Source organism: Agelaius tricolor, unplaced genomic scaffold (assembly GCF_023055355.1).
Source record: "Agelaius tricolor isolate 1412-34295 unplaced genomic scaffold, bAgeTri1.0.p SCAF_9, whole genome shotgun sequence".
NCBI lineage: Eukaryota > Metazoa > Chordata > Aves > Passeriformes > Icteridae > Agelaius > Agelaius tricolor.
In genome coordinates, this window is record NW_027269269.1 from 22,345,001 (window position 1) to 22,359,529 (window position 14,529).

General features: G+C 41.8%; 1 protein-coding gene across 1 annotated transcript in view; it reads left to right on the forward strand.

The window, feature by feature from the left end:
• Nucleotides 1-654, forward strand: part of MAN1A2 (mannosidase alpha class 1A member 2) — a 130,535-nt gene extending 129,881 nt beyond the window's left edge. The window contains exon 13 of the mRNA XM_071433215.1: nt 330-654. Coding sequence (XP_071289316.1) covers nt 330-462 — 133 coding nt within the window. The 3' untranslated portion in view covers nt 463-654. The remainder of the gene's footprint in view (nt 1-329) is intronic.
• The last annotated feature ends 13,875 nt before the right edge of the window (nt 655-14,529 follow it).

A 14,529-nucleotide genomic window follows, 5' to 3' on the forward strand; every position in this document is an offset into this window, starting at 1 on the left:
CTCTTGTCCCCAAAATACTTGTGGTTGGGGTCTTGATGTTTGTTTTATACTGCAGGTCTTTGAAGGGAGACTCGAAAAACAAAAGTTTCTTGGAAAGATTAAAATGTTGTCTTTATAACAACTTTTCATTGAAGGGCTTGATCGTAATAAAAATGACTGCAGATCATCATAATAGGAAAGGTTGGATGTGTGCTGTATAAAGATTGAAAGCAAGTAATTTGCTTATAGCTGTAGCTGCTGAGCTGTGAGGCCTGAAGATGGTCTCTTGCTCCTGCCTGCCTGTGCTCTGCTTTAATACCCATGTTTTTCATCTCTGTGTTGTTGTCCAGGTATTTGTATCTGCTTTTCTCCAATGATGATCTTCTACCATTAGACAACTGGGTTTTTAACACAGAAGCTCATCCTCTGCCTGTTTTACATTTAGCCAACACCACACTGTCAGGAAATCCTGCATATCGATAAAAACAGCTCTATGAAGAGGAAGAGAGACTGTTTTCAGCTCTGTTTTGTTTACATGGACCACTTGAGACTTTAGCAGGAGGGGAGACAGACAGACACTTGGTAAACCTAGACCCCCGAGTCAAGCAAGTATTGGCATGGGAAATGAAGCTCTTCAACATATAAATAAGTTAAAAGTTCTGTTTTATACATGACCAAAACACCTGAGTGTGATTTTTGCAGGACGGAGATTTCACGTGCTTTGAACCCTGGCAAGATATGGAATCTACAGATAATATTAATGCAGCAGCACAAGAAAGAAGAGGCTTTCCCATCCAGGGAAAGGAACTTGCTGCTTGCTGTTGCAAGGAACAACACACAGTCACCTCTTCAGATTGGGTGGGTTCCAAATACCTAGGTTTTCTTTTCCTTTCTTTTTTTCTTTTTTTCAAAATGTTTTATGATGGCATGAACAAAGCAACACCACTGCACCAGCAGCATCAGGATTTTAATTTCTTTCTGTACCTGTCTGAATTTTCTAAGGAGCATCTGTCCAGACTGGCAGCCATTCTCAGAGCCTCTTATCTGTTAGACCTAAAGCACAAAAAATATTGCCTCCTCATTTTCCCTTTTCAGAATAATGCTAATATCCAAAAAAGAAAAAACAATTAGTAAGCATTTGGTTTGTAGTTGACTGTCAGCAGAGTGGGCTTAGTTCATTTGGCAAGCTCAGTCAGAGTCTGGAGCGCATCACAGGAGTAGGAAGGAGCCTAAGTTTCCCTTCCTCACTAATTATGTCACATGAAAAAAACCATTCTCCTCTTAGTCCTGGTTCTTTTAGCTAAATAAAAAGAGATGGCAACATGAGCATAATTGTTTCATTATTTACATAGGAGGATACAGTATATGAAACTAAAAGAAGCTCCCTTTGAGCTAAGCAGTGAGAGCTTGCTGCTCTGTATTTTTGTACACAATCTGTTACATTTCATTCTTTGGATACTATTCACAGAACCTTCTTTGCAGGTAAATGGGTGTCTGACAGAAGCCTAAAACTGCCTTTGATTTACTTTACAAAAATTGCTTTTCTTCTGGGTGCTGAAGTACAAATTCAACATGATCTTTGGAAGCAGCCTAAAATCTCTTATATGTGACTGGAAAAAGAAACTGAAGAGTCTCTTCTTTCATTAATTTATTATGCTGCTAAATGCATGGGGTATTTTCAAGTACTTCGTGGCTGGGCTGGATAGTATCCCTTAAATGGAGTCTTTTTCAGTCTTCATTTATTTGCTAAAAAAAGTTTCATCTTTCCAGATTTTTTATCTTTTCAGTTTTGTCTTCCCCAATCTCTTTTACTGTTGTTCAGAATAATTACAGCTCAAACTATTCTTTTTATTCCCCTATATAGTTCTCAGATCTTTTTGCCATGGTGACTGACTCCTTTGCTGACAAACAGCCTGCAGGTTTCCCTCCTAATTAATGCACAGGTTGAGTCTTTAAAAAATCTTGATGATGTGTTTTACTGAAGCAAGTGGGAGAACTCTTCAGTGAGCTACAGCAGTACAGCATCAGATTTAAAGGGAGTGAGTGCTATTTTCCCTCCTCAAAAATGTTTTTATATGAAGTTTTTAAAAAAAAAACTTTGCTCCTTATCGTATTATATTGCATCTGACTGTAGAGTTTCCCCCCAAAATTACTCTTCATTTGTCTGTGTCACTACCTTAGACATAGAAATCATCATATGATCTCAAGTAAAAATGCTGTCAGATGCTTTTTTTCCAGACAGTTACTTTAGTTTAAGAGGAAGAAAACATGGGGCTTGGGAAAAGTTTGAGTCTCAGTGCTTGTACCTTAATACCAGTTACTTTGTTACTGTAATTTGCAGCAGTATTCTAAAAATAATTTGAGAACTTATAAAGTAATCGGTATAGTAAATAATACTGATTTCAGTAATTGTTTATTTAAAATTAGAAGTAGCTTAATAAATGGATTCTTTTTACTGGCCCCACATTAATTTATTTTTCTAATTATTATTCAGTGACTTACTGAAGAACTAGTAATTTTTCATTTTCCTAAGTTCAGATATGCTGTGTTTTCAAATTGTTTTTCTGATCCTATGAGAACCATTATTAGTTTAAAACTGCACTCGATTGCCTTGTTCTCCTACATGTCTCTGGGTATATAGAAGAAAGAGGAAAAGCAGACCTTTCTGTTAAGAAAGAAAGAAAGAATTAAAAATAATAAAAGCACTTTCTGCCCCATAGACCTGTCCCTGCACTCCTCCTGATAAATGCAGGTGTAGAATGGCTGCCAGTCTGTTCAGAGAAATGTCAAGGAGTCCCAGAAACAGCAAACTTGCTTCTCCTCCTCCATCCCCCTCTTGTGAATTAAAGAGGAACCCTTCAAATTTTCAAACTTCTCCATGAATCCCATTGGGTTAACTTATTGCCACAAGAATGCCTGAATTGAAGACTAAGCCATTTCATGTGGCTTATGTGTTCTTCTCAAAGAAGATGTACAGTACTGCTATTTCTTCTTTGTGTAGATTAGCAGCAGGAACCAAATAAAGAACATTTGTTTCTTGTTTCCCAGTTACCCTAATAACAGTCACTTTATTCTCTATCACTCTTTAAAATACCAACTGGCCTTTTCCTCCAGAAGCTAATGATGTGCAGAGTCTATCAAAACCAATGCATTTTAAGGACTAATTGCTGTTTTTTTAATAAATTTCATCCTGAGATTTCCTAGATCAAGCAGAGCTGGGAGGTTATGGGTTCTGGCCAAGGTACATGCTTAATTACCAAGCACCACAGATACTGAAACTTCAGACTGAAGTGATGTGCCCTCCTTCTGAGTCCTTCACAGAAAAGTAGGTTCTGATCTACAAAATGGCATTTTGTGCAACCCAAAGTTCAGACTGTTTTCCCTCTGGGTACATAAGGTACAGTAGAATGTTGCCATTTCATTCTGTTGCTGCTGTCTTACTTTCTTGAAGATAAGAGTGTAAATTTAAGCACAAAAATGACTTTTTAGTCCTAGCTGTTTCTGAGTCTTGCACTGTACTCTCTAACAAAACAATCCTCATTTTCTCTAGGTAGCTGTCCCATTTTACAACTTCTACAATACCCTCTTCCCTTACAGAATAAAATAAAAACCAGAAAATCATGTGCATTTCTGGCACACTGCATTTGGGCAAGAGCCTGGAAATCCCGAAATTGTCTATTTCCTGTTTGCATGCAGTCAAAACAAGGATGTATGGTTCTTTTCCTAATCCAAGCCTCAAACTTGCCTGTTGGTTGGGATCTGCCAGCAGTACTTTTTTTTCTAACAATTAGAGCTTGACTTTTCAAAGAGGCCAGATTTCTGCAGGTTCCATTAACAACCCTGGAGCTGTGCATGTCCTGCAGTCAAGAAGTCAAATTCTTAACATTGTCCTCTAAACAAAAAAAACTCTTGAAGGATATTCTGAGTGTTAATTTTGTTGCACAATATAGTCCTTCAAACTGAATGTTCAAGGAAAGTAAAGAAAGTAGAAAGTGCCCTGGAGTAGAAGGAAGAGCAAGTAGTTCTATGTGCCAGTCACACCTTTGCTGTTCCTTCAGCTCTCTGCTTCACATTTGTGTATCACTGTGTTCTAGCTCCCAAGCACTGACACATTCCCTCACAGTATTTTACAAGATCTGAATATTGCCTGGGTTCTGAAAGGTGACAATAATTACACACTCCCTGTAATGCCATCCTTTAAGGTTAGAGGTGCACCCCCTAAGCAAAGCCCTGTTGGTATTTACACTACTGAGCCTAGCCCGTGTTTATAAGGGGACAAATAAGAAACAGGCTTCTTGATACCAGAGAAAAATGAAAGCAAGCTCTTGATCCATGCTGTAGTTGGGAGATCCCTTCACCCTGAGTAAGACATCCCTCTTTTACTCCTTGAATTTTGAGAAAAGTCTTCTGACTCAAGAGTTTGAGTTGCCATACAAAGAGGAAGCCCAGGCTCTTTTGCAAGTTGTGTGCAAGCTGTAGCAGAGATGATAAGCACGAGCTGCTTCAGCTGTCAGCGCCTTCTAACAAACTGCTCTGTTATTGCCCAGGAAAGTTGGGAACCACCAAAGTCAGAGGAGACAGCCTGACCTGTTACAGTGAATTGTTGCCTTTAATCCTAATTGCTTGGTGGAAGTTGGATTTGCATTCTGCCTTTATTCTTGCTTTGTCTAAAACTGACAGATTTTTTTTTCCTCCAAAATAATAAAAGGGCAAAAATCTATCTTCTGATGTGGAAACCTTCTGCCTCTGACCTGGAATCCTGCATATGTACTTTTTACAGATTAAAAAATAATATTGTATATAAAAAAGATTGAATAAAGAATGTCTTTAAGTGAAAAGAGTGTGGTTTTTGTCCTTTGCCTCCAAAAGCAGCATGCTGTAGCACTGAAGTGTGAAGCTGACCCTATTCCAAAGGCGTGGTGGTGCTGCAACTTTTCTTTCTGCTGCAGCTCTACTAGGGACTTTGTCAACTTAAACATGGATCAAAACCCCTTGTTGCTTGTTGCAAAATTAAACCCCTGTACCTTGTACTTGCTTCTGACAGGTCCCTGTAGTGCTCAGGTGGCTCTCAAGATGCAGCTTCCTGCACAACACTTTGAGGCTGTTCCTGGGTGTCATTGTGAAAGCCACCAAACCTCATAAAAGTTTGAGATTTCTCCCCATTTCTCAAATTGTGTGAAAGTGGCTAAGAGGTTCAAAGATCCTTTTAGATGAGGGTAAAGGGTCAGGCAGACAAGCAGTGGTACTAAATTATTAAGCCACCAGGTTAAACCCCCAGCTTTTCTTGAGACTGCAGTAGCCAGTGAGTTGGGCAATAACGTCTGTCCGTCCATTCCTCTGCTGTCTAGGAAATGGAAAAGTTTCCAATTAAGTGTTATTCACAGGGAAACTGGTATGGGGAAATGGCTTCAACTGAGCTTGTTTTCCCCCTGCACCTTGAAATTCTCTGGAACTGCTGCTATAGCTCTGTTTTTTCCAGTACAGCCTATGAATAACCAGATTTGCTTTCTGTTTCACATTAACTGGCATCACCCATGTTGCTCATACATGGTACCTTGTTTTCAGGATGCAATGATCATAAGAGGAAATTGCCTCCAAAGTGCCATAACTGAGTGCAACACCTGGCCCCTGGTGTACTGCCATGCCATCCACCTTGAGATCCAGTTTTTCATCCATGTGCTGCTCCATAGCTTCTTGCACTGGCACTTTCATGCTGCTCCCAGCTCCCAAAACTGCAGCGTTGCTTCTGAAGCAGCAGCTTTTGCATCCCTTGATCTCCCTGTGGTGTCCTCAGGCCCTGAGCCACCTCACTGGGATTCACTTGCTGTAGCAAGGTGTGTCCTGTCCTTTGTGGTTGCACTGCATTGTCTGTCCCTCTTCAACAGTGAAGTGCTTCCCGCCTCTGCTTCCACCTCCTCTGAAACAGAAGTTCTTTTGCATGTTCTCTGCCCAAGGGATATATATAGGGAATATCCTCTTTTATCTCTCCACTGGCACTCTGCCTGCATGTCACCCACTCCCCTCCCTTCCTTTGCAGACTCTGTGATTGTGTGTGCTCCTTCCTGGAGACCATGTGCCTTTCCTATGCATATTAATTAGCTGTATTTAAAAATCCTGAAATTAATCCTTTAATGGGTTATTTTTAGCCTTTGTCTTGTAGCTCTGGGAGCTGGCTTCTCTCAGTGCAAAGTCATAGGCTTTCTGTGGGCTTTAGAAAGGAAGCATTACTCTATCTGTGCTGGCTCACATGTGGGATGTGTGAAGGCTGGTGATGGTGGTTTTGTTTTTTTTTAATATGAAGAGCAAGAGTCTTTTTGACAATATTTCAGGCTGAGCCACCTCCCATGAGAAAGGATTTGAGAAAGAGCAGTCACTCATATAGCCAAACTTACTTGCAGGTAAAAATTCAGGGAAGAATATGGGGAGGAAGGGAAAAGCACTGTGTGTTCATGTGTACCAACAGTGTCACTGTTTGCTTTCTTAGGTGGTTTCCAAGTAATCACAGGTGACAGGTGTGATGTCTGTCTGTAATGGTAAGAAGAACTTGTTTGTAGAAAAAATCTAGAAAGAATTGTCAATACAGAGAATGAAGGATCAGATAATGCTGAGGCCTGGAACGGAAGACAAAAGAAATTTAAAAAGTTAAAATGGGAAATTGTTCCTCCTGGGATGAGGAGCAAAGCCTTTCATTATAATCTGGGATGTTCTCAATCTGAAATTGGTAACAGAAAAAATGGAACATACAGTCAGCCATAATACACACATCACCAATGCAGGGTGAAAAAAGCAAGTCAAAATTAAAATGGTTGTGCTGAGTCAAAACTAAGGTCTGTCTGACCTCATATCTTGACTCTACTTTGATCAAGAGCAAATTCCAACAGAAGAGCAGGAAAGTGAATTTTGATACTTCACAAACGTACCCTGAAGTGATCTGCAGCTTTCTGAGCCATAGGTGGTTATCTTGGTATTTAATAGGCCTTGACATCCATGGGGGGGGGCTGTTCTCTGGAATTAGTCCAGTCACTTCTTGAATCAATAGCGGCTGTCAGGGACAGAGCAAGCTCTGCCAAGGAGCCTCATGGTGCTGGCAAGGCATCCGTGCACTGAGAGGCCGTTTCTGATGACACAAAAAGCATGTCAGTGCTGTGCAGAGATGGGTGAACGCCTCTGAGATGTGGTCTGTGGTTCTGGTCACCTGTGTTCAGGAGGGCTTGTCTCAGGTGAGACAGGTGTATTGAGGCTTACCAGGGAATGGAGAGTTGGTGTCAGGGGAGATGAGAGGAATTCAGCCTGGCAAAGTGGAAGGTTGACAGAGGGGGTATCTGCTGTCCACAACACATCACTTGGTTGGTCAGCCTGGGAGAGAAAAAAGCTGTTTTTCCTGGAGGACAAACCTTGCACAAAGGCCCCACACAAACTGATACCTGCCATGCCTGAATTATTTCTGAAAATGAGGTCCTAGGAGTAGAAAACATGTTTATCTGCTGAATAAAAGGGTGATGTTGTGTGCTTGCCTGCAGTTTCATGTACCTGAATCAAGGATGTAGGATGTCCTTTGCTGTCCTGCATTCCAGAGCTCCTGTGAGATCTCTAAGTCTAGGGTTGAATTTACAAAAGCTTTTTCCTTTGCTCTGTTATCTGTTTCTAAGGCAGGGTGAGTGTAAAGGGCCATGGAATCAGGAAGCAAAAAGCCTTTCTTAACTTCATGGATGGGAGTTACTCACATTTGCCATGCTGTTTGAGTACTGATGAATAGAAATTCACCAAAAGACTGCCTATTAAATATTCTAACACTGTTATCCAATGACCTTTCGCCACTGGATTTTTTGTGGAGAAATCAGAAACAGATTGCAGGGTGTTGGAGCACAGTGTTAACAACAGAGGGACACCAATTTCTTTTGATCTAAAGATTGTTACTGAACAAAACCCAAGTAACTAAGAATATTATATTAAAACACAGGAGTGGTTCAGTCTGCAAGTAGAATCCTTTGTGCAGTAATTCTTACACAGCAAAATAAGGGGAGATCATCAGTACCCTCAAGAGAGAATCTCTGAAGATACTCTCTATTGCATGCATTTAAATTCTTTTTGCACCCAGTTCTAGATGGCTCATCTTGTCCTTTGGGTACACATCCCATTATTACTTGGGGCGCTTTATGCCTGTGGGCTATTTCTGCACTAATTAATGTTCACATCAAGGGATTTCCCTGACAGTTCTCTGGCATTTTTGCAAGTGTTCTCTTAGCTCGGCATTGATACATGGTCACGCATTTTGTACACTTCAGCCAGGCACATAATTTCAAAGAGTGCACACATTCTTGCTGTTAGTGTGCTCAAATCTTAAAACCAGTGTAACTTGAGCAACCATTTATGTCAGACCAGTACTACAGTCTGCTAAACCTTATGCCAAACTCCCACACTGTACTTCTACTTGTATCACAGCAAGGTTAGGTTTTCAGGCTCTCATTAGATATTTTGCAGCTGAAGTGGAAATTTTCCACAGGAAAAAATCCTTCAAATCTTTGAATACACACCAGCCATCAACTTGTGGAATTAATTGCTTCACTGGGAAGCAGGCTTTGATGAGTTCAGTGACAACAGTGAAAAATTCACTGCCACATCTAGGTGACATCGTTACGCTGACTTTTTATTAGCTTAAATAATATACAAATGCTGCTTTTTCAAGTGTGTCCCCTAAGAAAACCTTTCAATATACTGCCTCAAATTTCCTCCAGATCCTGCTCATGCTATTTCTTAATGGAAGTCTATGGGTTAAGCACATCCAGGCTTCACCAAGCACAGTGTGTAGCCCTGGAGATATTCCCTCTGAACAGGTTATGTTTGGTGCCAGATGCTGGTTAGCTGCATCAGGAAGATGCTCTGCCCACATCCTTTTTTTACCCCTGCAGTAGAAACTTTTTGCCAGCTTGAGCTGTTGGGAAAGGGCAAGGATGTGGCTGGGTGTGCTCTGGTGCACGTCAGCTCAGAATCTGGAAGTCATAGTTTGTTTTCAATAATAGTATCAGACTGACTTCCAGAATGGTGGCATTTGAACATTAAGGTTCATATGTGAAACACTCTGTGTCTTCCCAAATGCTGAACAACCTTTGTCCACCCCTGTGTGTGTAACTTGCCCGGATGTACAAAGTTCCTGGTTTGGGGAGTCAGTGAGGCTGAGCAGAGCCAGCCAGGCACAGGGGGCACAGCAATCTGCCCTGAACAGATCAGAAAATCAATACAAAGGATGAAAATGCATTTGTGATGTGGGATAGGAACTGTGACTGTGAGGAGCCTTCTTCCTGAAGGGAAAAAAGATCACCTGATGTGGAGGGTCTGTAACCTCTGTGGGCACCATGAGATTTTAACTGGCTCCTGTTGGGAAAAGGCTGTACTTCAGCTGCTTGACAAGACTGATTTTTCAAAAACTGATTAACTGATGAGCCAGTCTGCAAGAATTATGAGATTGCTTCTAAATAATGAGTTTGAGGATTTTTTTTTTTGAGGATCTTTTTCCATGCCTGCAATTGTGGGGTTTTATTTAATCTTGAGCTTTTGTGCCACTCAGAGTTTAATATTTCCAAGCCCTGACCTTTTTTTTTTTTTTTCAGAATGGTGAGAACCACCCTTAAAAATAAAAGAAAAATAAAACTTGGCTTATCTTTCAATCTGGCAGAAGTTCCAGCATCATGAAACCATCAAGAGTGGGCACTGCTGCATTAAGCTCACCCAGAGCGTTGCTACAGATACTTAAGGGCAACTTGCTGTTCAGAAGACAAAATTTCAAAATTTTTTACGGCTTAAATGTGAAGCAGACATGGGTCTTCATTCCATAGACATACCACACAATTGATCCTGTGGACTGCTCTGGTTCAAACAGTTGGCAGCATCCTGGTTTTAGTGAGATGGCTCACAGTAACCAAGAACAAAACATAACACTCAAAACAGGACATTCAGGTGAAATGTGCCTGTAATATAAATGTGAGCCCCACAATTACTTTTGTATTCTTGCACTGATCTTTATAGGGACAGAATAATTTTTCCACACCAAAGTGAATAATGAGTGGAATTCATACACTTTATCTTGAGTCTATCACCTGTAGTTCTTCCATCACTTGCAGCAGGAGTGCTGGAGGGAGGAAGCAAGGGAGAAACTCGAGGGATTTTTTTAATCCTGTGCTACTTATCTGCTTGTACAGAGAGACCCAGCAGACTTCCAGTGTATTAACCAATTTCTTCTCAGACAGGAACAAAAAGCTAGACAGTGACACTCCAGTTTTGGAAGGTTCTTCCAGACACTATCTCAGCTGTGCTGTAGCTCTTGTGCTGTCACAGCTAAGCATGGCATCACTCCCACTGGAGCAGTGTCAGAGGATGAACCTGCGACCTTTTCTTAAAATACATGTATCAAGTCATTCCCTTAAAGTGACATTGAGAAATTTTGACTTGTAAGAGGAGTTGTCTTGGGTTGCAAAGCACCCAAGAATGCAGAAGAGGAGGTGGGATGAAGACTTCTGTGATGTATCAGGGTTGATCATTTGTCTCTGTTTGTCTCGATCCCCCGTACCCAGCAGCAGGCAGCCCACACCAGCAACCTTGCACGGTGTTTTTTGTGATAAAAGTGCAGACTTTGTGAAGACAGAAACTCTGCAGTCGGAATATTAAGTCGGGCTTTGCAAAGCAAGTGAGGGGAAACCATCGCTGAAGATACCATCTTGTGGCAGTAAGAGGCACAGACCAACAAAGCCAGCAGATCTAAGCTGTGTGAAGCAAAGCATCAGTCCTACCCAGCAGCTGATCGTGCACTCCTCCCTTTCCAAGAAAAGGAGGAAATGCCACCGAGGAGCAAGTCCTGATCCTGGGCTCAGATCCCGCTGTGTCCTCGCCCAGGAGCTGCGGGGAGGGGACACACAGGGAAAGCCCCAGGTTTACACTGCACTCACCCCACCCAGCGGCTGCTCCAGGACATCCCTTGCCCTAAACAACTTTCCCTGTGACAGGATGGCGAGATTTGAATGCAGATCTGTTGTATTGCACTAAATAGTTTATTTAGTTGTTGTTTGGCACTGGGTGATTGGAGATTTGCACTGAGTAGTCTTTACATTGCACTGAATAGTTGATGTTATATCACATGGTTTGTTCTTCCCCTCTCTTACCACATGGTTTTCCCCTCGCCCCTCTCCCCAATACCCCCTGGTGGTCTCTCCCCCGGTCAGTCCCTCCCCTCGCCCCTCCTCACTGGTGTCCCATTGCCTGTGGTCCTCTTCCTCCGCCCCCCATGCCCGGCTATAAAATGCCCTAGAGGCAGCGGGCCGGTCTCTTGGTCCGTGTGGATTTTTGCGTCTGGTAGTTCTCCTGGGAATAAAGAGAGGACATTCATTCCCACGTGGAGAAGAGCGCTTCTTGTCTTTTGCTTTCTTCCATGTAAGATCGTGTGGGCTAAGGGCCACAGCTAGCCGGATTGGACCTGAGCAGCCCGCCCAGACACGGAGTCTTACACAGATCTGGTCCTTACCCCGGGACCTCTCCCAGATGTGTCCGTGGCCACGTCCCACCCTCCTTTCCAGTCCATCAGGGAGCTCTGCCCTCTGCTACCAGCCCCTGATGCCCAGCTTGGCTCGCAGAGCTGCCGGCTGCTCCCATAGCCCAGGAGGAGGCACTGAGGGCAGGAAATTCCAGCTGGGATCCGTGTCCTGCAGCAGGACCCGGTCAGTTCGCAGTTAATCACAGAGCTTGTTGAAAGAGGTGATCCAGCTCCTGCTGTGAAGTTGTCCTGGTTCCTTTCCCTCATTTATTGCAATGCCAGGAACAGAGAGTTCAAATTAAATGAGACCATTGTAAAACTACCTCCTCTCTGTAAAGACATTGCCAGTACATTTAAGGGGGCTGAGGGAAAGTTCCTGGAGAAGCGGGAGAAGTTGAACACTGCAGAACCACACTGCCTCAACCACTTTGTACAGGCAAAACCTACCGTGCCATGATCGGGATCGGACAGTTCTCACCTCTTGATGATTGCTGGTGGCTGGCCAGAGAGACCATTGCTGCAGCAATACCTGTGGGCCAGAGGTTATTTCAAGAGCCCTGTAGACAAGGGACATCAATTCCAAGATGGACCAAAAGAAACTCCACCCTGAAAGTGAACTTTCTTGGACTTAGTGGTGAGTGGGCAGCTTTCCTTATGTCATCAACACAAATAAATGGCAAATAAAGCATGTAGAAAGCCCAAGTGCATGTAAAAAATCCAGTGTGCTTTTGGTCTAGATAAATTAAACCTAAATATATAACTAAAACTGCATGTAGGATTATCAGAAAAAATATATATCTAGCTTCTGATGAAATCACCACATAGAAAATTTTGAGGTGCAAGAATATTTGAAAAAGAAAATAGAGAAGCTGAAGATGCTTCATTCCTGTAATTTATTTTCTTTTTACAAAAAAATAAAAAAAAAAAGAAATGATGAGATGATAACGGAGTGTATCAGTACCTTCAAAGCAATTTTTGTCCACGTGTATTTTGTTCCCTTTCAAGTTTCTAGATTGTCTTTCCACATTTTAGGCAGCAAAAAATCCCTATCTTTCTCTGTCTTGATGGTCTTCCACAATGCATGTTAAGCATTTTGAGTGGCACCTGTTATAGGATCAAGCTGGAGATTTAATAAATCTTTATATTTGATTAATGTTCTTTTCCCTTTTGCAGATTAATCCTTAACTGCTTAATATTCAGTGCTTGCTGCCAGCACTGGAGAGACACATCTTATTTAAGAAATGAGACAAGTTTAGCTTTGTGAATGAGGAACGTCTAGAAATAGCAATCACTGGTCTGAGTAAGAAATCCATTGCACAGCCACACATGAAATCCAGTTATCCAGTGGATTTTGAACTGAGATGGAGATGCAGATGGAGAGCTTTCAGGAGGGAGAAGAGTATCACATGGGACTGCAGGGGTCATGGCAAGGAGTGGTGAAGTTGTTCTTTGGGAATGTACCCAACTGTGCTCCCACTTCCCAAATTAGCTTTACAGCCACTATAATCTATTATATCTACATATCTCAGGTCAAGAAACAATTGGTACTTTTGGTTTCCTACATAACAGGAGCTAGACATAACTTTTCACATTGTTATTCTGCACAAAGCCTGTGAACTGAGCCAAAGCTTTAAAAAAGAAAAAAAGCAAATTTAAAGATCATAATAGAGAAAGTTAATGTTAATTTTGTGATTTTTATAATTTAGTCTGCATGAATCCATTTAACTCCATAATGTAAAACAATTTTATCGTTATTTGAAGTTTGCAATGTACTCAGAATACCAATGTCATGCTTGTCTGATAAAATAGATTTTTCACAAAAACATGCTCATTGGCATCAACTATCCAACTGTCCTCCATTGACTGTATCCTATATTAATGATACAATTCCAGGCATGGATTTCTGGTATTGACATGATAGCCACTTTTGCTTCTGTTCCTCTGGAGCTTCCTCCTTATTCCTAAATCTATTCAAAATGTGTGTTATTATAGTTCCTGGTCCCTTTTAGCAAGCAAAACTCTGCTCCTCTGCGGTGACAAAATATTTAACAGCAAATGGTGGTCTTTATAAATGTAGGGTTTTGAACCTTCTGGAACCAGAAATCATTAATTTGCCTGTAGCATGTAAGTATCACTGATACATATTTGCTATTTCTTCCTTTTCTGCATATCTGAAGGGTAAATGAACACCTTTCCAGCAAAGCAGCCTTAATGTTTTGGGTTTTTTTGCTTTTCCATTGTTTATACAGAAGTACAGTTCTTAATGACTGCGGTCCTGTTGACAGTGGAGCTTCATTGATAACCAATAGTTTGCTTTCTTGATTGCCAGACAAACTAATTAAATCAGAAGAATGGTCCTGGTCAGCTGATGTAAAAACAACAAGGCTTGTCCTGATCAAGTGCATTTTGTGGCCATTTTGCTAACCTGCCAAGGGTAAGAGCATGGAAACAAGCTACTGCAAAGTAGACTGGAGTGCAGACTTGCAGAAAATCAACCCTCTGCAGTAAGTTTGCCTGTTCTCCCTCTTGGTATCCTTGGAATATCTCTATTGGCTTGTGTTTGTTACTGGGTAACAGCAAACAACAGCTCCAGTGCCTCTGGGCAGCAGGATAAATGTCTCAGGTAGCCACTCCCTTGGGCTTCCAGGATGTTTTATTGCAGGCACTCCACTATTTTGGGCAGCCACCTGAAACAAAAGACAACACAGATGCCAACCCAGGGGTGCTCAGGCAGGGACAGAAGTGGGTAATTAGCTTCCTGTAAGCAGGAATGGCTTGTTGTGGGGATTGAAGGAAGGGATGTGGTAGCAAGACACGGGGAGAGAGTTCAACAAAGGAGGAATTTGGCACTTAGAAATCTGACTGTTGGGAGCAAGGCTCTTGGAGAGATGAAAAAGACCCCACTGTCTTCCTGTGAAGGCAAAAATGTCAAAGAAAGGTCTGGCAATAGGAGCTTGCACTTGGGAAACAAGTCACTGAACTGTGGAAGAAAAATTGTCCTTTCTTCTCTCTGGCAGCATCTGTGAATA